The sequence below is a fragment of the Neovison vison genome, chromosome 1 (assembly GCF_020171115.1).
Source record: "Neovison vison isolate M4711 chromosome 1, ASM_NN_V1, whole genome shotgun sequence".
NCBI classification, from domain to species: domain Eukaryota; kingdom Metazoa; phylum Chordata; class Mammalia; order Carnivora; family Mustelidae; genus Neogale; species Neogale vison.
In genome coordinates this window covers 67,782,016-67,809,548 of record NC_058091.1, presented here as the reverse complement: position 1 = coordinate 67,809,548, position 27,533 = coordinate 67,782,016, and the positions used below count along the sequence as shown (strand labels likewise).

General features: G+C 35.6%; 1 protein-coding gene across 5 annotated transcripts in view; it reads left to right on the top strand.

Annotated features, from left to right (window-relative positions):
• The first annotated feature begins 2,318 nt into the window (after positions 1-2,318).
• EYA4 (EYA transcriptional coactivator and phosphatase 4) overlaps positions 2,319-27,533 on the top strand; it is a 67,595-nt gene continuing 42,380 nt past the window's right edge. For 2 of the 5 annotated variants that reach the window (XM_044248572.1, XM_044248581.1), the window contains exons 1-8: positions 2,319-2,445; positions 3,828-3,896; positions 12,394-12,486; positions 16,926-16,992; positions 18,110-18,252; positions 18,399-18,542; positions 20,582-20,661; positions 24,489-24,654. In XM_044248572.1, coding sequence (XP_044104507.1) covers positions 2,325-2,445; positions 3,828-3,896; positions 12,394-12,486; positions 16,926-16,992; positions 18,110-18,252; positions 18,399-18,542; positions 20,582-20,661; positions 24,489-24,654 — 883 coding nt within the window. In that variant the 5' untranslated portion in view covers positions 2,319-2,324. Of the gene's footprint in view, positions 2,446-3,827; positions 3,897-12,393; positions 12,487-16,925; positions 16,993-18,109; positions 18,253-18,398; positions 18,543-20,581; positions 20,662-24,488; positions 24,673-27,533 lie in introns of all 5 variants that reach the window. The other 3 variants (XM_044248546.1, XM_044248554.1, XM_044248562.1) reach the window with 2 other exon arrangements.

Genomic DNA, 27,533 nt, shown 5'->3' with positions numbered 1-27,533 from the left:
TGTCCTTGCTTTCTAATTTAATTAATTATGGCCAGATACTATACTCTGTAGGTTTAATTTAAAATAAAATGATACTTACTTTATCCCCTACCTTACAGTCATCCTGGTAGACATTCCATGTACACTTGAAAATAATGTGTAATCTATAATTATTTGGTGTTAGTATACTCTGTCAACTACAGCATGTTGATCATAGTGTCTCCTTTTGCAATTGGTTATTGTGTAAGGAATGTTATAAAATCTCCAAATATGACCATGGACTGCTTGTCAGTTTTTTCCTTTAATTCTGCTTAGTTTTTCCTTTATATATTTTTAAGCTCAGTTAGTAAGTACATGCACATCTAAGGTTGTGAAGAATTTATTATTTCTTTCATTTTCTTAATTAATCTCTTTGTATCTGGTAATATTCTTCATTTTGAGGACCATTTTGTGATATTATAATAGCCCAGATATTTATCTAACATTTATTATTTACATGTCATATTGTTTTCCATGCTTTACTCTGAACCTAGTTGTGCCTTATCACTGCTCAAGTTCCCAGAAAGCAAACTCTAACATAGGGATTTATGTGCCAGGAGTTTATTGGGTTGTGCTTCCAGTGGTAATATTTTGTGGGGAATGATGGAAGCATGATTAGACTGAGAGATTTTGATCTTCAGTGCAATTGCAACAAAGGTCCTAGCTGATATTATGGTGGCTCTAGGCTCAAGTGACATTCTGGGTGAGGGTAATACATTTATACCCCTTCATGGTCAGTCAGTATGTGAGGGTACGTCCAGAAAGGGTGTGATTTAGGGCAAAATGACTCTCTTTAGTTGAGACATTTCTTGGAAAGGAATTTAGTTGAGAACTGCTAGTTGGTAACACTACCAGCAGCTATAGGAATGAATTTTTCTGAGCAGTATGCCATAGTATCACAGTGTGTCTGTATTTAAAATACTCCTCTTGTAGATCCGTAATAGTTGGGCTGTGTTTTTTAATATAATCTGGCAATCTCTGTCTCTTTATTGAAGTGTTTAGTCCATTGATATTTAGTGTAAACATTGATATGGTTAGGTTTGAGTGTGCTATCTTGCTACATGTTTTCTGTTTTTCACATATGTTCTTCCTTACTTTCTCTATTCCTGGTTTTTGGGGTTAATCAATCCTTTTAAATGTTTTATTTTAATTTTTCTATTGACTTTTTATTATATCTAGTCAATATTTTTTCTTATTAATATTTAAAGTTAGTTATTACTTGAAGAATCCTAAATGTCTTCTCCAAGCATAACATAACATCACATGCCAAATGAAAGAACATTAAAAGAATATAATTTTGTCCCACTATCTTTGTGATATTGATATATATTTTGCTCCTGTGCTATATTATAAATCACATAATGCAGTGTTGTGGGATTTTTGTTTGTTTGCTTGCTTTTTTTTTTTTTTCTTCATTTGGCAGTCTTTCATGAAGAAAAAAAAAGAGAGAGGTAATCTTTGTATTTACCTATATATTTACATTTCTGTCACTCTTCATTCCTCCCCCTAGTTCTGAGTTTTTATCTGGTAACCTTACTTTTAACAGAAGGTCTTCTTTCAGTATTATTTTTATAGGATAGCTTATTGGTGATAAGTTCTCTCTATTTTTATTTATTTCATGTGTTTTCCTCCTTTCATTGAAGCATGTATGGCTTCTTTGGACTACTGTAAAATTCTGCTTTTTTTAGTTTCTGTTTCCAAAGAGGGTCAATCTTTCAAGAGTCTCAGTTTTATTTAGGGTCTCAATTCCAGCACATTCCCTTATGTCAAACTGTCTATTCCTAAGTAGATATTAAAGGTGTAACAACTCTAGCCCTCAGTCCTTAAAGTCAGTTTTCAGCCCTGGATCCACAAGGTCAGCTGGAAGTTTCTGTTCTGACTTTGTTTGTACTTTACTTCTAGCTATTGATTTCTTTGTCACTGGTGGCTGAGGACATCATATTATAGGGGTTAAATATTTTCAGCATTTCTACATGTTTATAATAGAGATGGTCAATGTAGGAGGGAGGGTATCCCTGTCAACTTAAACAGCTAAGATGACAGAATATTTCTTCTGTACTTTATTATACAGAATAGTTATAGGATTACAAATAAATTATGAAGCTCAACTACCATGGAAGCTGTATTTATTTATTAATCTTTAATGGACTGTCGTGTTCATCTAGCTAATGAAGAAGTCTTAGCTTTTGGTCTCCATTCTTATTGTGAGATCACATGTGTGCTCAGTAAAAAAATATATGTCGTTTTTTAAGAAATCATTGCTGAGATTTCAGCTTTTGCTCTGCTATTCCTGCTCTAACAGGTCTATGGAAATGCAGGACCTTGCAAGTCCTCATCCTCTTGTTGGAAGTGGTGATACTCCTGGTAGCTCCAAACTGGAGAAGGCTAATCTCAGCAGCACATCTGTCACCACAAATGGAACAGGAGGTAAGTGTACCACCCCAGAGGCACCCAGAATCACATTTCAATGTTTTCTATAATTTCATATGTTAGGAATCTACTAATAAATAAATCCTTATCAGCAATAACATAATCAGCATTATGTCTGGGGACGATATGGCTAATAGACTGTTATTCTGCTGATTTTCTTGAGACTTTTGCACCTCCTTTGTAGCTGGAAAAAATCAGAAAAAGTAGATATCCCTGAACAATATTTTAAAGACTTTTAGCAAAGCTTCCTTTTTGTATTTGCCCTAAGAAATATTTCAAAACAAAAATGTAGAAAATGTGGCCAAAATGATTTATACTCTGATCTTGTGTGTATGTCTGAGAGAGAGAGAGAGAGAGAGGTTATGCTAGTTTTGGTTTTATTTTGAATTGCAGGAGAAAGGCTACCCCAAATTTTTCTTAAAAACCTTTTTTCTTAAGAGGTTTGAGAATAGAAAAATATTTATGTCTGCTGCACTCTCTTTTCAAGGAGATTAATACCTGATGTATTTAAGGTGGGAATTAAAGTTTTTTCAGATACTTTCTCATTTGATTAGCCTATAATCATGCCATAGCATATGGTAACAACAGTTATTTCAAATATTCTGCCCTACTGATTTTATAATATGTATTCAGCCATCAAAAGATATGGTCTGATTTTTGCATCAGAATATATATATGCATCACATATCTATATATATGATATATATACACACGTGTAAACTACTTTTTAAATTATTCATCATTTTGAAGTTTTATCTATTTTAGTCATTAGAGAAAAAGTATATGCATTTGTTTTAATTTATAAACTAATAATATTACTAGATAACAGCATTTTGCCACATCATATTTTCTTTTAAAATTTCAATAAGTATTTATGAAATTGACACACCTCTTCCCATTTATTTTAAAATAACTGTGCAGTCTAAACTTTTTTCTGTAAAATTGTATGCATTGCAATTTGCCTGTATTTAATAATGTTTTACACCAAACCCTCTGTAGATTAACATTTCCTTGTTTATGATGTTTATTTGTCTCTAAACATGCATCTATAATTTTAGCTGTTTAATTATGGGAGTGCAAATTTGTAAGATTGTTTAGTGATGATTTCTGGTGCAAGGACATTTAGATTTAAACTTTAACTTAGATACATATAATACGATTTTTAAAACCTTTGGAATCAAACCTTGGAGTTTCACTAATCATCATGTATATGTATTTAACAGAACTAAAACAGACCTGATAAAATAAAGGGTAAAAAATCATACAGTGCAGTTATGATTTTAACTAAAAGGTCAGGCACCAGTGCAGGCATTGAAGACTACTCCTGCACACTGAGCAGGCATTCGGACAATGAACCCTTATACTGTTCCTGTTCTCAGGGGACAACATGACTGTTTTAAACACTGCAGACTGGTTGCTGAGTTGCAACACCCCCTCTTCCGCAACAAGTATGAGAGATGATGGTACACTGCATGTGTTTGGGTGTGTTGGTATTGCCCTTCTGGTTTGCTTTCTGTGGCTCTTTCTGTTTGCATTTCCTTTTCTGTGTAAAGTACTTGTAACAAAAAAGGAGAAATAAACATGACTTTTTGCTGCTTATAGATAATAGTTGACTATGTTTTTTTCCTTACCAACTAGCATTCTAATCTTAGATTCCTTAAATCAATGGTATTTTTTCTTACATTGGTTTATAATGTTGCGCCAACAAATGCATCTTTTGTTTTTCTAACTACATATCATCTAAGTGCCTAATAGAGCATAGCAGGCCTGTCTCTAAGATCGGGTGAACCAGATTGCACAGACATACAAACTTGGTCATCCCTGTGACTACAGACTGTCTTTATTGAAATTCTTAACATGGCAAAAAGATACCTGTGGTTTTAAGGACGTCAATAAATAATCCAGTTAAAGTGCCTAAAGTAACATAAACATTTAAAATTTCATCATTTAAAGAATTATCTGTGTGAAAGCTACACATTTAAAATTATAAATCAGTATTAACCCTTAAAATACTTTAACTATAATTACTGCATTCATATACATAAAATATATAGAAGTGTAAACAAACTTTCTTTTTTTTTTTTAAGATTTTTATTTATTTGACAGAGAGAGAGATCACAAGTAGGCAGAGAGGCAGGCACAGAGAGAGAAAGGGAAGCAGGCTCCCCACTGAGCAGAGAGCCAGACGTGGGGCTCAATCACAGGATCCTGAGATCATGACCTGAGCCGAAGGCAGAGGCTTTAACCCACCGAGCCACTCAGGTGACCCCAAACTTTCTTTTTTTAAAAGAGCTATGTATTTATTAGAAAGAGAGTGTGGGGAGGGGCAGGAGAGGGAAAGAGAGATTCTTCAAGAAGACTCCTTGTTAAGCACAGAGCCTGACATGAGGCTCAATCCCAGGACCCTGAAATCAGGACCTGAGCTGAAACCAAGAGGCACTCACTCAATGAATGAGCCACCCAGGTAGCCCATAACATTTTTCTTTTTCTAAATCAAAAGCTAATATACTACCAAAATCAAAAAATAAGAACAAGACTATAACACTAACATGGAATCACCCAATAGTAAAATTAAAAAGAAGACCTCCCTGCCTGTTGGAAATGTGCATTACAATAGAGTAGTTAGGATAGGCAGTTTGGCCAGATCTCGCTGTATCTGAGTAAATTAAAATATATGACCAGTGAGTGAAAAATAATTCCATTATATCCATTATTTTTTTTTTTAAAATAATTTTAACTTGAAATGTTTTCCAGTTCCACCTTGAAATACACATTTTATACTTAAAAATCTGTTGCAAGAATTTAGTTTCTCTTAATTCTAACTCAGGGGTCTTTTTCTATAAAGAGCTGGATAGTAAGTGTTTTAGTCTTTATAGAACATACCATTTCTGTCTCATCTACTCCACCCTGCCACCCTAACTCAAAAGCAGCCATAGTCAATGCATAAATGAATGAGATTCATCAGGTTCCAATAAAACCCAGTATTTAAATTTCATAGTTATCACAACACGAAATATTCTAGCTTTGATCTTTTTTAAAAAAAATATTTCATTTGTGAAAAACATTCTTACCTCACTGGCTATTGTTCTGTTTTCAGATATTCATGTAACATGGGCAGCTTTGCCATAATGAATATGTACAGTGTTTAGTAATTTAGATGAATCTCAACCAGATATATTTTTCTAAGTGTTAAGTATCAGATTTTCCTAGTTCTTAGTGTTAATGTTAAGAGTCGTGTGGCCATGTGGGAGGAACTAAGAATTGTCTGTCAGGAGGAGCACACTTACTAGCTGTGTTACCTTGGACAAGTCACTTAACCTCTCTGAGCGTTAATCTCTTTCTATAAAAGGAGAAAAATAATATTTCCCTGCCAAAGCTTTTGTGTTAAATTGTATACTAGTGTATACAAATTGCTTGCCAGTAAAAACCAGTATGTTTCTCTTTCTTTCTTATTGAATTTACAATTCAGTAATGGCTAGGCAATAGTTTTAAAAGAAAACGAAAACATACATTTCTTATAAAAGAAAATGAAAACAATTTTAACATTGTTAAAAGGTTTTCTAACATTTGGTCATAAAATATATTTTTCTGCATTTAAAATGCATAAACTGGCCAAAGAAGGCAAGCTTTTAGTAATAAAATGGTAGGTATACATTGATTGTTAACGATGTAGTCTTGGTGGCTTACTGACATGAAATTCATGAATTTATGAATTTTAGTGACTTTGGAGAGTTTATTGTATGAGTGTATGTTGGGTATTATATAGCACAAACAAGGATTTGGTGCATATCTCTCCCATTGACAATAAACTGTTTTATCTTTAATCTTGGCTTTTATTGTGGGAATTGGATCCCTTTATAAAATTATTATAATAAAAGAAAAAAAGCAAAAGCTAATTTAGTGGCTTTTGAAAACCTTTCCTTTAACTTTGAGATTTTTAAAAAGGACTTGAATTATATAGTTTTTACTAATATGAATAAGTTGATAGTGTCCCCTTAATATCTTACCATATTACATTGGTACTCTTAAATATATTACATTATTCTTTGAAGTGATTTAAACTGTTTCAACACCTTAGAGCTAATTATATAATTATACCTGCAGATTTATATTGGAAACTAATTTTTCTTTCAAATTTTTATTGCTTGTAAAATTGTTAAAATGTAGAACTGTCAATAAAAGTAGAATATATTCAATCATACCCAAGCATATAGATCAGTGGTTAACAAATTTTTTTCTGCAAAGAGTGAGATAATAAATATTTTAGGCTTTGCAGATTATAAGGTCTCTGTTTTAGGTATTCAGCTCTGCTGTTGTTCCACAAAAGCAACAATAGACAATGAGCTTGGCTGTGTTCAAATAAAACTGGATTTGTGAACACTGAAATTTGAAATTAACAGAATTTTCACATGTCACAAATATCCTTCTTTAGATATTCTTCAACTGTTGAAAAATTTAAAAGTCATTCATAGCTCACAGGCTATCCAGAAACAGGCCATGGGGAAGATTTGGCTTGTGGGATGTAATTTGCTCATATAGATGAGCTATATGTGTGCTTTGTATCCTTCATGTATATGCATACTTACGCATATAAATGCATGCCAATCATATGAAAAGTTGCAGAAATACATAAGCTTTTTATTTGCTTAATGGTGTCAAGATTCACGATTAGCTGTACTTTACAGAAAGACATCTGTTGGAATTGCTTAGGATAGGATCTAAAAGTGGATTTTCACTTTCTCAATTAAAATGTATCAAGTTCCTGTTATATGCCAGGCTCTGTGCTAGGAAATGGGAACCCAGTGACCTATAGAATATGATACTGGCCATCAAGGGACCAAAAGTCTAGCAGAGGGAAACAGACAAGAAAGTAATGAGTGCATAATGTGTTCAAGGTGAGTGCATAGCAGAGGGAGGGAATATTTGATTCTACATGGAGATTAAGAAAATGCTTTAGAGAGAAGGTTTGGGGGAACCTAAATCAGACATTCTGATCAGATTTACAACATCTTCTATATTTAAACTCTATATATCATAGAAAAGAGTCTTCCAGAATTTTTATTATGTTTATTATACACATGATTTTTCTTATGCAAGGGGTTTATTTCTGAATGTTACATGTTCATGAAGTAGAACCATCTACTCTCATGCCTCTATTCTTTTTAGATTCTTTTTTTTTTTTAGATGAAAGCCATAGCTGCTTTATTAAATTATTTTACAAAAATTATTTTATTTCTGGATATTTAGGAGTGAAAGACTCTTGGTGCTCATAGATAGAGTGAACATATTGATTCAGAGAAACTAAATCATAGGCTATACTAATTATTAAAAAGCGGTAGGCCATACTACGTGCTCCCCTGCAGTGTTATAAATTGTGTCCTTCCTGATCTAACTCCTCCTGAAATGCTTTGCAACACCTGTGCTGTCAGAAGGAACTACGGGTGATTTTGTGGTTCAGAAAGAAGTATATTTAGAATTAGCATATGTATGTCTTTTAAGTGTATACCAGTTTAATCACAGATTTTGGAGGATGAAATGTAAAATGGAAATTACTTGGGTCACCTTCTCTTTCAAGGATTAACTCTGCTAGTGCAACTAATGAACATGAACTTTGAATTATTACAATAAACAGACTTTCTTCACAAATCATTAATATCCATTAACTTTGTACTTGAGTTCCAAAGATAATCTGAACAGACAAGATTAAATTTGCTCTGAAAATATGTGTAGGAGGGTATGGATGAAGGTTGAGGCACAGCTGACCCCGGACAATAATCCTGTACAATTTTGATTTAGCCCATAGGTATCAATTATTTTTAAAGGTAAAAAAAAATCCAATTATACCAATATATTATAATCAATATATAAAAAATATTTTTACTTCTTTTTTTATCTTTCTCTGTGAAAAACATCCAAATTACAACTATATAACAAGAATTGCTTATATTTCTTAAATAGTAAGTTCTGTACAAAGTGCTATATATAGTTTCTCTTCTCACTTTTAGAGAAACCCTGAATTACTGAATTAATCCTGAACTCTGAATTACTTATTTTGAATATATAGAGGAGTAAAACCACAATACTCTTTGAATTTTAAAATATGATTGTTACTTTTGAAATCCAAACATTTGCCTGTAAGTTTCATTTTGTTGAAAAATACGATGTTTCTCTTTTATAGAAGATTGTCTTTTCCATTTTATAGCATGTAATGATTCTGGACACTGTCCTAATAGGTTAAAAACCCTGTTGAACCTGTGTTAATTTAAGAAAAGTGAGAAAAAAATACATTTGAATGTGACCATGAATATACACTGATAATCATTTGGAATGAGGATTTTTATAAGTTTTAGAAAATAGTAAGATGTTTCATTGGCAAATATCTTTCCAGCAATGCCCTGCACATATTTAACTAAAAACAAAGTTGCCTGCCACTAGAAAAGTATATGGCATATTTAATTTAAAGTACAGAAGCAAAACCAAGACAAAAGAAATCAGAATACATTTCAAATATATGTGGACCTTTATTGAAAATGACTTAACATTTTTCAAAACTTTATAATTAAAATAGTATTTCCTTTGTCCTAGTAACCTGTTTTATAAATATTAAGATACTCATTTGTATTCTGTCTTTGTAATCAACTAATCATATATGGAATGTCCATTTCACTTCTCTTGGTTTTCTGCCCCTGGAGGATCAAATTATTTACTATTACCTAATGTTATTTTTGTTGTTGTTCACAAAATCAAACCAAATTATTTTGCATTTTACTTGGAGCTCAAGAGATGTTTCTTGATGTTGACCTAATGTGAGAATAATTTACTTTCTGTAGCAATATAATCAAATTTCTCTCTTTTCCTTTTTGTTCTTACCTGCATGTGAAAAATAAATTAGCATTAATGTGCAGTTTTTCCCCAAATCCATTTGTTGAATTACTTTAAAATCCATGCATGTTAGTACACTGAACGCTTCTCGACATCTATGATTCTCTTCATATGCTTTTTACAGATGCTTCTTCTTGGTAAAATGAAACTTCTTTTTCTGTCGTTGACTGAATTCAGACCTTTAAAATTTTAATGAGCAACGTTTCCAGTATAGTGACTGCAACTACAAACTCTTTGTCTCCCTTTTCTTCCTCCTCCTTTTGACCACCTGAAACATGAAAATTGAGGAGATTATAATTAACATCAATACAAAGTTGGGATCCAAAGTAACAAAACTAATCCTCATGTCTGGCTTCTAGACTAGTTTTTTAGACCCAGCTCACATTCTGATCCTTCCTCTTCAATTCACAAGCAAAATATGGAATTTTTTTACAACGATTTTACAAGTATTGTTTATAGATTTAGGCCCATGTACATAAGAATTTAGCCAGCATTAGAATTTGGAAGTTTCAAGAGACTGTACACTGTATTAGTGTTCCCGAAGGTTTTGGGCTGTGCTTTTTTGTCGGAAGTCGAACGTGGACATTATATCAGAGAGAGAGCTTTACATCCGTCCTGGCCACACTGTGGATCATCTTCATATAGATGAAAGGAATTCTTGAATAATTCGTGCTTCCTGAGAGGCATTGTGGTTTAGAATTTGGATTCTGAACCATACCACCTGGTCTCAAATTCTAGTTCTTCCTCGCTATGTGACTACAGGCAAGTTATTTAGCTACTTTGTGCTTCAGCTTAGTCATTTGAAAAGTAAGATGATAATATTATCTACCTCATAAGATCGTCATGAGGAGGAAATGAGTTCATATCTGGAAAGCACAGCAGCAGCCCCTGGCACATATTAAATATCTTTTAAGTGTGTGTTGTTATTATTTGCTTTCACACTTGCTCCTTACTGCCTTTTAAGAAATTTCATGAGAAGACATGGAAAATGTACTGTAGTAACCTGTTCTCATATTTGCAGTTTTCATTTCTGACTTTTTTTTTTTCTTAAATACACTCTCTGGAGGATAAGGCCATTCTTATCCATCTCTGAGCCTTTGTGAGGAGTCCCTGTGGTGAACATAGCCATTTTTATACCCAAAGGCAGGCTATTATGATGGAGAGATTGTGGATGGAGAGCTAAAGACCTGAGTTCTGATCATAGTTTCTTCATCTCCTGCAAAGGAATGAATGCAAACTCCTTAGCCCACCCTTCAGCTTTCTGTTATATAAAATGGAGACAGTGGTTCCTATCCATCAGAGTTGTTTTAACGATCAGTTCCATGTCAGTGGTCTAAGTAAGCTCCTGATAAATAGTTTTGTAGTAGTTAATAATTTTGTAGTGGGAAACGTAATTAGCAGTCAGGTATAACTATAAATGTATCACTATGTAATAGACTATTATATAAATTACTACCGTAAAGTTTTCACCACCAAGTCATTATTTATCATTATACAATAACTAGACCCTATGCCTCAGAGTATTGTTATTGAAAAATAGGGCAAGCTCAAACTTCCCTTTTGCTAGGCTAAGTAATCCAAATTTCTTCACTACTGCTTTCCAACATTTACAGTACTCCTCTGAATCTTTGGGCAAATCTTCACGACATTCTTTTTTTTTTTTAAGATTTTATTTATCTATTTGACAGAAACAGAGATCACAAGTAGGCAGAGAGGCAGGCAGAGAGAGAGGGGAAGCAGGCTCCCTGCTTAGCAGAGAGCCTGATGCGGGGCTTCATCCCAGGACCCTGAGATCATGACCTGAGCCAAAGGCAGAGGCTTAACCCACTGAGCCACCCAGGTGCCCCTCTTCAGGACATTCTTAAGTCATGAATGCTAACTTAACTCTAGGGCTCACTGCGGGGGAGGAGGAGGGTGGGGGGGGAGGTTCTGGTCAATTCTGTTTGTGTGGAAAGAGAGCATAATCATTACTGCATGGTTCTCTATCAGCTAGTTAATTGCCTTTCTAACAGAGTAACATTGCTGACTTGCTTGGTTGATGGGGACACTCTGACCGCATGATTCTTTTTGCCATGTTTGCTCATGGTTGGCTAGTCTTCAGCTTCCTTCTTCATAGTTTTCTGCTTGCTTCTAAGTTATTTAACTGTATCATTCCATTCATAACCAGGAAACACAAGAGGTGTTCAGTAGAAAATAATTTAGTTAATCCCCTTGCTGCTGTGATGTATGTAGCAGAGTTTTGCCCACAAAGGGAAAATATGGTGTGACAAAAACAGGTCGAGGCTTTTCCACGGCCCCCTTCCCCCACTCACTGCATCTAATAATGACAATAATGATGTGTGCCTGCTGACATCATTCCCAAGTGAGAATTTTGGCAAAATATAGAACTTCAGAGTAGAAATAACCTTTTAAAGAGTTTACAGAACTGCTGTAGAAATGATCTTTCTCTCTGCTTATCTCTATAAAGCATTAAAAATTGTTATATCATTAAATACATTAAAATAAATATTTTAAATATACTGTTTAGTATATTTAAAAACAGAAATTTATTGTGTGCCTCATTGTCCATCCATCTCAGGAACAGGCCCATGGTTTCTGTATTTGCATATGCTTCCATTGTACTTTTATGCAATCTATCATGTGTTTTTTAAAAATTGTCTCCTTGGGAAGAATAAAATATAAACTAGTAAATCTCTTTGTTATGATTTGGATTAAATGGGCTAAGGACCAACTGTGATTCCTTTTTTCTGTCTTTTGACTCTAATGTCAGAGGGTGCTTAGGTGAGTTACAAATGCAAACATGTGTACTGCTCTTTCCCTTATAAGGTTGACTGCCTTTAAAACCAGATCTGAGAGAACTAGCTTAGTCAGAGGATTTTTATATTAAATCCTCTAGAAGTGCATGTCCATTTTTTAGAAGCTCAATTAACACAACTTTCCTCATCGATTTCTCACGTGTTCTCTTGCATGCCCATGGTAGTTGGAAAAGCCACTAGTGGAACAGTCAGCATCTTTGATAAACATTTAGAAATAAAACTCACATGTCCTTATTCTTCTACATAGTGTCTCTCCTTGCAGTCAAAACAGAGCCTTTGAACAGCAGTGAAGCGGCAACCACCACTGGAGATGGAGCCCTTGACACTTTTACTGGGTCAGGTAAAGCCTCAAGCTCATGCGTTGCTACCTACGTATCGGGGGACACATCATCTTCCTGACGAATAAGCAGCATAAATACCAAAACGAAGTTTCGAGAATGCGGGTTTTTATCACTTTAGTGTCTGATGTGGGTTTTTTTTTTTTTTTTTTTTTTTGAGAACTAATGGTGACAGAAGAGGATATTTTTAAAAAATTATATTTGGAATCATTTTTACTGGGTTTGCAGTTGACAGCAAAACTGTCCTCTGACCTCCTTGTTAGAAAGAAGTGGGGCTGGCTTCCTTTGTAATGATTTTATACAGTGTTTAATTTAATCATTAGGTCGTAATCGTTGGCTTTGTTCCCTTAACTTGTCCATTTAAATGGCATAAAAAACTCCCTTCTCTCCCAACATTCGAGATGTAAAACTATCCATTTGATTCCTTCTAAATAACCTTGTTTCCTCTCTGGGTTTAAAAAAATCCTCCTGTGTAAGCAGCTGAGTGACAAGTATTAAAGGTTAATGGGCTGCTGGAGGACACATGCTGGTTGCATTAGGACCCAGCCTGAGAGCACTACTTCTACCTAGTGCTTCAAAGAGAACAATAGCGTATCTTTAAACAGCAATCCTTTTAAATATAAGTACCAGATAACTCCCAGGTGGGCACAAAGGACACGCATTAAGTTGACTTCATTAAAGATTTTAAGCTACAATATTTAGTTTATTATCTGGTGAAAGGATTTTTTTTTTTTTTTTTAACCCGAGAAGGAATTTGAATAGCACAAAGATGAACAGTAAACCTAGAGAAATTTTTGTGGTAATTTACATTGTAGTTCTGTTGGTCTACTACGATATTTCTTACGTTTCATCCATATTCTCACACACAAAGGTTTTACGTGTGTATGCCTCCGGTATAAAGAGCGGAAGTGCGTCCTTGAATATAATATTGAAGCATACATTGCATTTTCATAGAGATAGATGATCCCCTCTCGTTAATTCACACTGATTGGGAGCAGTTGTTGTATATTCACATAAATATTGGTATTTCAGACAGAAAGAGGTAATAATTCATACACTCTGCCTTGAAGCTCACATGAGCTAATTCATATCCTTTCTAGCAATTCACTTGCCTCCCGTGAGATAAATAGGTACCAACTTATTCTAGCAGTCTTTACTGCTCGTCTACCATAACTCTTGTAAAGCTTTCTGCAGAGTAAATGCTTAGGGAACACATTTTTAGGGAAAGAAGTAGAAATACTAAGTAATTGCTGGCATACTTAAATACCATACCACAAGTTCACTGAAAACTAAATGACAGCATTGTAGAACGTTAGTCCCACAAGGAATTTCAGTGGTCTCTGATCTGATTTATAGGCAGGAGCACAGAGGTGCAGATAAGTTAAAGGTGGTGAAGGCCAGACGGTCCAGGTCTCACAGCTGGTCACTGGTATGAATGAGTACAGAGTAGTGTTCTGATAAGTCTGGCAGTCTCTCCTATAATAGTCCATTGGAAAATACAAAATTGGAAAAAGAAATAGTTGTGAGCAGTCATCCTCTCTAAAATTCATGCATATTATCTTTATCTTTATAAATAGTTACCCAGTTTTCTTTTACGAATTATCTAAGGCTGTGCTGTCCCATAGTCACTAGACATATGTGGCTATTTAAGTCTAAATTATTTAAAATTGGGTAAAAGTAAAAATGTTGTCTCTCATCACAGCAGTCACATTTCAAGTGTTTAAGAGCTGCCTGTGGTCTTTTTGTGACTATGGTGTTGAACAGCTCAGATATAGAACATTTCTAGTACCATGGACCAGGTTCCTTTAGACAAAGTGTTCAAAGTCAGGAATTCCCAACAGTAGCACTATTAAAAATTTGGCTAACTTTTTTTCTTTTTTTGTTTGTAGTGGAGTATCTGTCTTCTGCATTGGAAGGGGTTTAGCAGCATCCCTATTGTCTATCCTAGCAGGACAGTAATACTCCCCAGTCATGATAACCCAAAATGCCTCCAGACATTTTAAGTGTCCCCATGTAGGTAAAAATCCTACCTACCCAGCTCCCTCACTTCCCATCTCCTGCCCCACTGAGAATCCTTGATCTAAGGTGTCACAGTAATTAGACTAAAACCGCAAAATCGTTTGCATCACCCTCTGAGAATCTTGTAATACTATATAGACATTTGCTTTAATTAACTTTCAGGACATTTTGAAAACAAGCAGTTTGTTTACTTTTATTTGCAGAGATGATGGAATATAATGAGTTGAGCGTGTTGGGTAATAACTCTTGTTTACTGAAATGACAATGGGGAATGAGAGGAACGTCTCTGAAATCTGTACACAGTAGTCCAGAAACCATACCGGAGATTAGGCTGCCCTGTGTAGAAACAGACTTTACTCTGGTCGGCGGAATCTCAACCCACCTTAGTGAAATTTTGTTGTTTCCTCTTACCTAAAGACTCATGAGTTAGAATAAATACATACATTTTAGTGTAGAAGCAAGTTTTGTATGAACATCCTAGTTTTCTGAGCTAGAGGTTTTGCATTCTATTTAGCAAGTGAACATTCAGACATTAATAGAAATTTTAAATGTTGAGCCTTGGTACTGTTATGGGTACATTATTTTAATATTGTCTAGATTCATTCATTAGCGGGAGGAAAATCCTGCATTCAGATTTCCATTCAGGTATATGGGGCTTTTTCTCTGAAGTAATTTTGCTCTTTGGCTTTTTTTTTTTTCTTAAATGAAAGTTGCTCTGGTGAATGGTTCTTTTCATTTTCTGATATCATTTTGGAACAGTTTTGTGATTTGCAATCTTGAGAAGAATTGATTACTATAAAATGACATTTTATAAATAAGTGACAACACATAGAGTTATGCCTCATTTAACTATATTTTTGCTCACTATTGTGAGTTAATGAAACAGACTGAATTTCCTGGGGAATAACACTATTGCTGTTACGTAATATACGCTTAGCGTCTGTGGTGTGGTAGGAAAAGCATATTCTCGTTAAAGTGATTTGAAAGTTTTAAACATTAAGCTTTTAATAAATTAGTAGAAAACTAATGGTTCATTGGTCAATTGATTTGCAAATTTAAATAGCAATTTCACTTCAATTTTGTTTAGTTAAAACATTTAGAACCTGACACCTCTGGTCATATTCAGTGATTCTCAAAACTGATTCATAATATCCTTGAAAACATACTTTCTGCACTATTGCTATGAAAAACCATAATATACTTTCCATACTCAGAGCTTACAGGCCAAATAACATTTTAAATACACTAAATTCTATGTGTTTACAAAATGACAGATCACAAGGGTACTTAATAGCATTTGGATGTAGGAATATATCATGTTTCATAAAATAGTTAGCAACCTAAACCTATTTGTCACTTTTACAATTCTCAAAGTTTAGCTCAAGAATTATTATGAACAACTTAGGAAGGACACAGTACTTTGAAGTATAACTATGATTGATTAGACTAAACTAATTCCAGCACTGCATTGTGTACTACTTTAATCTTTTTGAAAAGTGAATGAACAGCAGATGGCCTAATAAAGACACGCTGTGTGCTTGCCCAGTATGGATTGGCTCTGAAGGGACTGCCTCAACACTATGGAGTCCATGTACTTGCAATACATCTGTCTTAGTCAAGGCAGTTGGTTAAGAGAAACTTCCAGACTTCTGAATGTAGTCCAGTTTGGGGCTGCATGTTAGGACAAAATGTTAACAGGACCTGACTTTCACCTTTGAGTTCTCCTCAAGAAAGCGCTGTCTCTGATAGTTCAGAATATATTTATAAATATGATCGCTGGGGCATTATGCAATGGTGTTTCATAAGACATGGTGTGTTACCACTCCTGCTTTCTATGTATACTCCACTTAGTACTCAGATATCTTGGACTCTGCATTTTTAACTGCTCATCTGATTGGTAAAATTAGAGGCCATAAAGGATAGCATTTTACAATTTCAAAGAGCAGTTGGAAACTCGCATTTTTCTTGATAGTTTATTGTATTTTTAGTAGAATAGATACGGAGGAAGAGCAGTATGTTGCTGTCCTAGTTGGAATTTAAAACATAAAACCTAAAGTCTGAAAATGTTTAAAAATTTACTTTGTCATGAAATCATAATGGTCTGGAATCAAGGATATTTATTCCTACTTAATTGTACGTCAGAATATGCTACTGATGTGAGAACGCGAAAGAACGACAGAGAGAAAGGATTGTGAGGAGATTTCATTTTATGCTCTTAGGCCAAACTTGATGCAGTTCCATTAAAAGAAAATATTTAAGCATCTGTTTCTGTTTAGAAAATGATTTTTTTTCTGTTCAGAAAATGAGTGAATTTGTAGAAACATCTCTTGAATATGATAATTTCTTCAAACTGGCTTTGTCATTCTAGTGAAACATATTCACGAAGCAACTTTTTGTGCACTGGTTTTTTTGTGTCTTACAGTAATAACAAGTAGTGGCTACAGCCCCAGATCAGCACATCAATATTCCCCACAGCTATATCCTTCCAAGTAAGTGCTCCTTAGATTCCTTTGTGTATGTAAGTGTGTCATAGATAGTTGAATAGATGGATGCTTGCACAGAGCGGTTGGGTGGGTTAGATGTATGGACAAATACCCTATACAAATCCAGGAACAGAGATAGACTCCTGTTTGTCCAGACTGTCCCTTTAATTCTGGATCTTTGTATACCTCGAGGAAGGCGTCAAGCTCAAACCAGAAAACACTGATTTCTGAATGGAAATTCAAAAATGCTGACTAGCTTAAGGAAAATCTGAAAAGATTACATCTTATTCAAATGTTAACCCTTCATAATTTGTTCCATATAACATCATTTTCATGGGATTTCAAGTTCTCAGGCACATATTTTAGAATAATGTGCTCCATTGTTTTTATAACAAACAAAGTCAACTTATTAAAGGCAGAGGTAGAAATTTCAAATTTAACAATATTAGGTATATATCTGAATTTGGTTACAAGCAGCCAGATGTGTTAAATGATCCACACACATTTAAATGTTATTCTCTGGAGCAGCTACAGTCTCTGCCCTTAAGTACAGATGGGTTTGGATATCCGTTCGGGAACATTCTGTAAAATGTGGCACAATAAAAGGGGTGGCATTCCATTTCTTTTCAGGAAGCAGCTGCCTACCTTTTTCCTTTCTTTACTTTTTTTTAAATGTCCTGTTCTTGGCAGAGAATTGGTAGGACTTTTCATGACTTGTGTATCTGTGGTATAGCAGCAGGGGAGACTGTAGGTAGAAACTGTAGGTAAGCTCATGATTATGCTAACTGGCCTGGGCTCCACTTCCCTGGTCTGCACATTAATTGCGATACTATGTCAGAGGCCAACAAGTACTGTAGACAGAAGACTTTCTGATCCAGATGTCTCATGATATAGGTGAGATGTAAGTCTTTAAGGAGTTTAAACCATTTGTCCCAAGTTGCTATACTGACTGGTAGCAGAGCCCGGGACGTTTGGACTCTTGTCCTTTCCCTGTTGTTAGAATTGTATTGTGGATGAAGAAGAGGGTTACTTCCTGGCTATGATAAGGTTTCACTGAATCTAAGCTGTCTGAAGTAATGTGCAGTCTTTGTTGCCACAGTAATGCTATTTTTCTGATATTTAGGCCCTATCCACACATTCTTTCTACACCAGCAGCTCAAACGATGTCTGCCTACGCAGGCCAGACTCAGTATTCGGGAATGCAGCAGCCAGCGGTCTACACAGCCTACTCACAGACAGGACAGCCCTACAGCCTGCCCACTTACGGTATTGCTTTTCTTTTTTTCTCTGCTTCTTTGCTTATGAGCGGGTAATCCTGATGCCTAGTGCTTAGATATTCTAGCATAAGTGACAATTCAGGAGCAAGGTCATTCTACTAATGCGAGAGTCTGCGCTCTGCATTTCCCAAACAGATCTGGGCGTGATGTTGCCGGGCATCAAGACGGAGAGTGGACTTTCACAGACCCCATCCCCGTTACAGAGCGGGTGCCTCAGTTACAGCCCAGGGTTTTCCACCCCACAGCCGGGCCAGACGCCGTATTCTTACCAGATGCCAGGTAAGCCACCGCACAGGAAGCATGTTACGCGAGGAGGAATTCTCTGGATGAGACTCTTTGGCTTCAGAATAGGGATATGCCTTCGCGAAAATGGTTTTAATTGTTACTGCTGTTTGCATCTGGAAAGACAAATAGCTAGAGAAGAGGAAAAACAAAAACAAAAACAGAAAAAAACATGGTGGAAAGAATTGAATATACATCAGGAAACGTGACCTATACCAAATTTCAGTACTTAAGTTGAAGTTGTATGAAATTGGCAGGACACTAAGTCCAAGCAGAGTAACCTCCGAGCCATGTCAGTCATACACAGGCATCTGTTTAAGTGAGGTTCAAAGATTCATGTGCGTTTTCTTGTCCATATTCCTTAAGTGTGTAATGCTGCTTTGATATATTTAAAATTAAGTTAATACCTTTCTAAGTCCTGTTTACCATTTAACTATTTTGGATTTTCTGTTCATTCCTCAAATACCTCTCCTCTATTAATACTTTATTTCTTACTAGAAATACTTATATAATTACTAATAAAATTCTATATATTCATATATTCATTATATAATCAATTCAATATATAATTCTAATATATAATTAAAAATATAAATATTTCTAATACTAGAAATATTTATATAATTTGTACTCCCCCCCGCACAACAATCCTCTGCATCTGAGTATTTAATTTTGCTTCTACATTAGGTAGTAGTGGCAGAAAGAATTTTAGTGACATAGTAAATGCATTAAAAGCTTTCTGTCATTGTGTCTGTTCTGTCATACATTTGGGGTTATGTAAATCATACTTCTTTAATCAACCCAGTGTTGAAATTTTAGTCCATCAACTAAAGTGAAATAATTACCTAGACCTTTTTGGCTGAAAGGTCAGGTCTCTTTTTATCTAAACTGTAGATATATAGGGGCACCGGTGTGGCTCAGTGGGTTAAAGCCTCTGCCTTCGGCTCCGGTGGTGATTTCAGGGTCCTGGGATCGAGCCCCACATCGGGCTCTCTGCTCAGCAGGGAGTCTGCTTCCTCTCTCTCTCTCTGCCTGCCTCTCAGCATACTTGTGATCTCTACCTGTCAAGTAAATAAATAAAATCTTTAAAAAAAATAAATAAACTGTAGATATATAATAGTATATATAGAAATATAGTTACATAAATGTTAAAGTCACAGTGGGCCACACATCATCAGTTAGGAGTATGAAAGCAACCATGAGTACATTTTCCTTGATTCCCCCCCAATACATCATGTTGGATATTCTGGGCCAGATCAGTTTGTGTTAACTATATAATATTATTGCAATTCTAAACACATTGATAAAACAAGTAATCAGCTGTGTCAGTAGTCTTTCATTTTACTTCTTCATAAGTCCATTCCATGGAACATATGTTTAAAAATGATCTTTACATTGATATCTCACTTGTTTTTAATTGAAAAAATAATTTAAAAACCGATTAAATTTCTAACTTTGTAGTCAGATCTTTGAAGGCTCTCAAGCCCTAGGTGACCGTACTATACTTAGTCTGAGTCCCACTTCACATCTTTTTTGGCTCCAAGGAAAGGACAGAGGAGGAAAGAAAAGACAGGGTGCTGCAAGCATCAGTTCTAAGTTGGTTCTATGTTTCCTAAGCTAACCCCATCCACGTGTTTAGCTCAAATGGTTTCTGTGTGCATATGCAGCTTGTATGACCATTTGAAAGTTCCAGTAGCTTCCTAGGAGTACTCTGTCTGCATAACATTTTATTCTTTGAGAACCCCTCCTCTTCTAAGAAGGCATTTAACCTTCAAAGGTTAACTGCTGTCCTTAAGACTGTTCCCAAGTGCTCCTGTTTAGTCCAACAGACATCTACAGCAAAGACTTTATCTGTTGTCATAAGAAGGATAGAGCTAAGCACTCATTTCCTTATAAATCTCTCAACTTCAAATTTCATGTTTTGTTGCCTTAACAAAATTAAAAATATACTTCTCTCATTGGATTCTGCAAAGTGAAATGTTTTTATAATTTTTCAAAGAAATACTTTTTAAGTGCAATTTTTTCTTTATTTCTAGGTTCTAGTTTTGCACCATCATCTACTATTTATGCAAATAATTCAGTCTCCAATTCAACAAATTTTAGCGGTTCACAACAGGTATAGTAGCTTTTTTGTATTTAGGCTTTTTGTGTCTATTTCAGATCTTTGAAGAATAGTTTCGGGTTATCATGTAAGCGTATACTCTCCTAGAAAAAGGTTTTTTCAAGGTGGTAAAAAATTAGCTTTCCACAATTCTTGGGATCTGTGTTATTCTGGGCATTTTAGGTTTTTTGGTTGTTTGTCCTTTAAACATTTAAGCCATGATTTTTATTTTAATCATTTGGCACAGAACTACAAAATATATTGTGTACTTTCATATTATTTTAAACTCTTTACTAGATATAATTTCATTTTTGACAAGTTATTATGAAAATTAATTAAGAAATTGAACTACAACCAATAAGTAGGTTATGACATTGATAGTACAGAATATTTGCTACTAAACCAAATGCCTCCTGGATTTTTTTTTTCTTTTAGTTCTGTGGTTCATTTTAATAAATGTTTGATTCCTACTTTCCTGATAGCTGTAATTTTTGCTTTTGTCAGGGTGCTTGCCTCTAGTAGTCCTTAGTCCTCCTCTTAATTATGCTTTCTTACTATTTTTGTGAGTTCTAAAATCTAGTTTGTTAGAATTGTGTGTGGAGCGAGAATGAACATTTGCGATGGGTGAATATACTAACACTTCAGGATCTTTTTTGCTTATTTCCAAGTTCTGTCAAGTTCAGAGTCGTTGAGATAGAAGGGTAGTTGATTTCCTTGCTGGACAATACACTATTTTACTTTAACATAGTTGTTAGACTTTTATATGTTCTAAAATCTAAGTTATTGCACAAGTACGCTCTTTGGATTTATTGAAGGGATTATATTAATTGTCTTCTTTTAATGTTTATTAATGTAACAAAAGGCAAAAAAGAAATTGTGATTATTAGTGTGGAAAAATACCATTTTTCATAGAATTAAATCGTGTAATTTGGTATTAGTTAGAAAAAATGGTTTCTTAAAACATTAAACATCAAAGCTAGTATGTCTATTTTGTATTGAAAAATACTGAGAATTTTTGATAATCTAGGTAGCTTCATTTTACTTACTTTTTTGTTGATACAGGAAACATTTATTGAGCACTTATTATTCATTAGACTTTTGACCAGGCATTGAAATTCAAAAATAATGTCATTATTTTCTGCTATCTGGGAGGAAGCAATTCTAACGAAACAGATGGGAAAATATTATGATCAGAGGGTAGGATATAATGAATATGATAGTAGAAATACACACTAGGCAGAGTGGTGTATAGCATAAAAGAAAGACTACTCTGTTCTATTTGGGAGGATTTATAAAAGATTCATAAAGGAGAAGAAAGATTTATAGCATAAAACAGATCTAATACTATCTAAACATTTAAATACAGTGGCTCCAATATGACTCACAACCTATATCTTGGACCATGGTTGGAATGCCAGTCTATTAGTTTAGCTAACACTTATTGAGTAGTTATTATGTCTTAGGACCTGGTCTGTATGCTGGGGACATGTAAGTGAGGACCGGAGTGGATAGGACCTGGTTCTGGCCTCCTGGATATCACCAACTGCCGAGAGAAGCAGACAATAAATCAGTAAATGCATGAATAAATATAGAATTGGAAAGCATGAAGAGTCAGAACGGAGTCTATTAAAAATATTAATAGACATCTAATTTTGAGTAGGGAAGATTTTGTGGAAGGCTTGTCTGTAGAAGTGACATTTGGGACGTCTCCTAAGACTGGTGAAGAAGGAGGGCCAGGGTGTTTCGGGCATAGAAAGTAGCAGGTACCAAACCTCTGAGAGGTGAAACCGTTGGTGTGCCAGTGAATTCCAAGAAGGGGAGGGGTTAGTTTTTGCAGGAGGCCAGAGGGGGAAGCATATTTATAAAGATAGGCATGGCTCTGTATGTGTATCCCTCTGTGAGGGTCACACAAGCCCAGTGGGAAGCTATTAGGGGATTCCAAGCAGGAGCATGGTATCATACAGTCTCTGTTTTGAAAATATCACTCTGGCTTTAGGCACTTTGGAGAAAACTAAACCTGGAAATGAGACAAATTGGAAAACTGGGCCACTGGTTCCAACAGGAAGTAAAGGTAGCTTGGACTAGGGTGAAAGTAGTGGGAGGAAATGAAGGGGGGGATCTCTGAGATATGTTTGAGTACAAAAAGATGTTTTAGTCACCAGTAGCTAGTAGTGTGGACCTTTCCTCTAAGTCACTTCATCTTCCCGTAAGGACGTTAGTAGCCTCAGGGAGAGCTTCAGCACACAGACATCGGAGTCAGCCTCTCTGGGGACCAGTTCCAGCCTGAAACTTGCTAGCTGTCTGACCTCGAGCACACAGATCACTTCACCACACTGTGCCTTCGTCCCCGTCAGTGAAAAATGGGGTAACAATAGCACATAGGCGGGTGTGAGGATTAAATGGGTGAATCCACTTAACACCTTCGAACACTGCCTGTGTAAGTGTCTTACTCTGACAAAGACAGGTTGCTTGGAGCTTTGTCCAAGTATTGTTGAGAGGTGTTTTCCTTAGCTTACAGGTGATGATGGGGAATATCAGATCTTGAAATTAGCAGACAAACAGAATTTTCATTTCCTGCCATACTAGAGTTGAACTAGACAAGGGGGTTGTCCCATGCAGTCATAATGCCATGTGTAACCTTCGACTCTTCTAAAAGTTAACTGAAATAGCCCACTGTTGACAGGGAGCCTTACTGATGACTTAAACAGCCAATTAACACATACTTTATATGTTATAGGTTTTATATATTGTATTCTTACAATAAAGTTAGCTAGAAAAAAATGTTATTAAGAAAATCATGGGCGCCTGGGTGGCTCAGTGGGTTAAGCCGCTGCCTTCGGCTCAGGTCATGATCTCAGGGTCCTGGGATCGAGTCCCGCATCGGGCTCTCTGCTCAGCAGGGAGCCTGCTTCCTCCTCTCTCTCTCTCTCTCTGCCTGCTTGTGATCTCTCTCTGTCAAATAAATAAATAAAATCTTTAAAAAAAAAAAGAAAATCATAAGGAAAAGAAAATACATTTACCGTACTATATTCTATATTTATTGAAAAAATCTGCATATCAGTGGACCCATGCAATTCAAACCCATGTTAGTCAAGGGTCATCTCTACGTAATCCTTTCTGATAATACACATATTTGCTTATACAGATATTTACTTACATAAAGATTTTCCTTTTTTTGAAAACCACATCAAATGTGTGTCTTTGTTCCCTTAGGAACATGTGTCGGGGAATCTTAATCCTGACCAAGGTTTTATCATCACTGATAACAATTTGGGCTAAAACATGCTAGATACATTAAGCACAAATTATTACAACAAATTCTTATTTGTTATCTTAATATGTAGAGGATTTTGAAGGATTACTTAGATTACTTTAAGGTTCTTAGAATTTTTTAATAAAAGGCAGGACAGAAGAGTTGACTCAATGCTTTCTTCTTTCTCTAGCAAATGAGGCAAACTCAATATTTAAAAACCTCACTAGGCACTTTAAGGCAAGACCTTAGATGACACATAGCCTATTAAAGTGTGGGTAAAAAACTCTATTATTCTATTTTCTTTTATTTACTCTCTCGCCTAAGACCTTAGGACGTACATCCCCAGATAAGTAATTGTGGTTATGTGAGGCATGTGCAGCCTTTAGGCAGTTGGAGAGTTATGTGCTGGACCTGGTTGGTGAAGCCAGCAGGGTAGTTCATAATTGTGCGAACTCGCTAGGATCACCTCAAAACGGAGGACTCTAAAACAAATGGAACCAAATACTAACCTTTCAGTTACCATAGTGATTTCTTTGGACCAGAAGTAATTTCTCCTGCAAGGACACATACGTCTCAATTCTTCTTTCAGGATTACCCATCCTACACAGCCTTTGGCCAAAACCAGTATGCACAGTATTACTCAGCCTCCACATACGGGGCATATATGACATCAAATAACACGGCTGATGGCACATCGTCGTCGACCTCAACTTATCAGTTGCAGGAATCTCTCCCAGGACTGACCAGCCAACCAGGTACAGATCTTCATCCAGGTGAAATACTTTGATGTTTTGCTGGGTCTACTATATGGGGGAAAAGATATTTTGGAGACCAGGCTCAAAGTTCTCATCTAATGATGCTGATATTTCATCTGGGCCAATACCGCTATGTAAGATGAGGCTTTTCTTCCAGCATTTCAAAAAACCCTTCTTTTAGATGTGGATGGTTAAGAGATTTTAATTTCAAGTGATCATATATATATATATATATATATATATATATGCATGCATATGGGTATAAAAAGGTCAGTGGAACTTTTGCCTGACTGATCCTTTCTTTTGTAAAGATCATGACAATATGGAAAGGCTGTAGTAATATTATTTTCTTTGGGTATAACTGATAGTATTTTCTTTAAGCTTGAGAGCCTGTGTAGCTCTTTCATCTTTGTGAATCCTCAGGAGCTCTGGGCAGTGAACATTTCCTACATTCCTAGGATGTGTAGGATCATTGGTAGGCAGTTTAATATCTTTTCTCTGATTAGCACTTACTTAAGATCCGTTGTATTCTTCGTCGTCAGAAGCTTATCTGCAGTGCCACTGGACTTGAATTTGCTGACAAAGCTGAAGTATTTCAAGCTAAAGGCAAATTTAATAAAGATTAATTGTAATCTTATTCAAAATTCCAGCAGGACTTCTTGGAGAAGTCATTAAGATGATTCTAAAATTAAAAGGAGAGGCAAAGGAACTAGATTAGCTGAAATAATTTTGAAAAATAAGAAAAAAGTTTGGTGACTGACATTGCCTGATTTCAAGAGTTATTATGAAGTACAGTTATCAAAAATGTGTGGTATTGACAAAAGGATAGATACATAGAACAATGGAGTAGAATAGAAAGTCCAGAAATAGGGCGCCTGGGTGGCTCAGTGGGTTAAGCCGCTGCCTTCGGCTCAGGTCATGATCTCAGGGTCCTCGGATCGAGTCCCGCATTGGGCTCTCTGCTCGGCAGGGAGCCTGCTTCCCTCTCTCTCTCTCTGCCTGCCTCTCCATCTACTTGTGATTTCTCTCTGTCAAATAAATAAATAAAATCTTTAAAAAAAAAAAAAAAAGAAAGTCCAGAAATAGACCTGTAAGCATACACTCAAAAATGGAACTTTGACAAAGGTGTGAAATCGTTGGAGAATAAAGGGTTTTTTGTTTGTTTGTTTTTTTAATGGTACTGGAACAATTAGACATGCATATGCAAAAATAACAACAATAATAGCACAAACAAAAAACAAATCCTGAGACAGAATCTTGACTTGTAACTCACACCATATACCATATGAATAAAAACTAAAACTATAAACCTTCTAGAAGAAAACATGGTGGAAATTTTTGCAGCTGTGGTTACATAAAGATTTCATAGTATGACATTAAAAACACAGTCTCTAAAAGAAAGGAAATAAGCCTTCATAAAATCAAGAACTTCTGTTCCTTGAAGGACACTGTCACAAGAATAAAAACACAAGCCACAGATTTGGAGGAAATAGTTGGAAAACATATATCTGATAAAGGGTTTGCATCTAGAATATATAAAGTATTACCAAGATTCAATAAGAAAAACGAAGTTAAGAATTTTCATAGTCACCATTAGTATGTTCAAGCTCTTTTTTTTCTGACTTCAGTTATTTGCAAGACCCAAACTTATCTTTTTTTGTCCAGTTGGAAGGACAAGAAGATGAAGAAACATGGTAACAACACTATAAATTCTTTCTAAGTGGACCAGTGATTCCAAGAAGATTTAAGGCCATTTAACAATTATTTATGAGTACCTAATAGGTCACAGCTACTGCCAATATTCCAGTAGTGAATGAGATCTCTGCATACCTTTAGCTTCCATTTGACAAACAAGACGAATCTCAAGCAAATAATTAAAACTGTATGATTGTTGGAAAGGGAAAATGCTAGATAATACAAGAATGTTAGCAAGAAACTAATTTGAACCTAAAGAAGTAAAATGAAGCTAACACTTCAAGTAATAGCCAAAATATGCTCAGATCATGAATTGATGAAATAATGGTATTTCTTTTTGGTTCCCTCTTCAGAATATGGTTTCTAATTGTGGCTCCAAGGAAAAACTGTCTAGTATTCTACTAGACTTTGTCTTTGGTGGTCCTACATTTCAGTTTCTTTCTCCTTATCTTCCCTTTAGAGCCTCCCTTCTGTGACCACACAGACCTCTTGAATTTCCGGTCCTTGTCCCCTTAAGGCTCCTGTTTAGTCTTTTCATCTAGCCCCATCCTCTCTGAGTGCTTGTATCGTATGCAGGGCTGGGACTAAGTAAGGCCAGGGAAGGACAGGGTATAAAATTGAGGGAGGCATTCATTCTCAAGGCCCTTAAATTTCACACCCTTTGTACCTCACTTGCCTTAACCTCATTTCAGCTTAAATCACATGTGGTAAATCTGTCCTGATCCTCTTTGAGCCAGTAGTTACATTTCATCAAAAATATTATCTTAAGTGAAAGAATGTATGGGGTGCCTAGGTGGCTCAGTTGATTAGGGGTCAGGCTCTTGGTTTTGGCTCAAATTATGATCTCAGGGTCATGGGATCAAGCCCCATATTGGTCTCCTAGCTCAGCAGGAAGTCTGCTGTAGATTTTCTCCCTCTCCTGCTGCCGCTCCCCACAACATGCACATGCATGTGTGCAACCCTGTACATGAATCTAGAAGGAGGCAAGGATGGGAGGGAAAGGAAGGAAGGAAAGGAAAGAAGGAGGAGGGAGGGAGAGAGGGGGAGGGAAGGGAAAGAAGGGAAGGAAAGGGGGAAGAGAAGGAAAGGAAAGGAAGGAAGGGAAAGAGAGAAAGAAAGAGAGAAAGAGGTGAGAAAGAAAGAAAGATGAAAGAAGAAAATATGATTTTAGAATACTTGCTTAA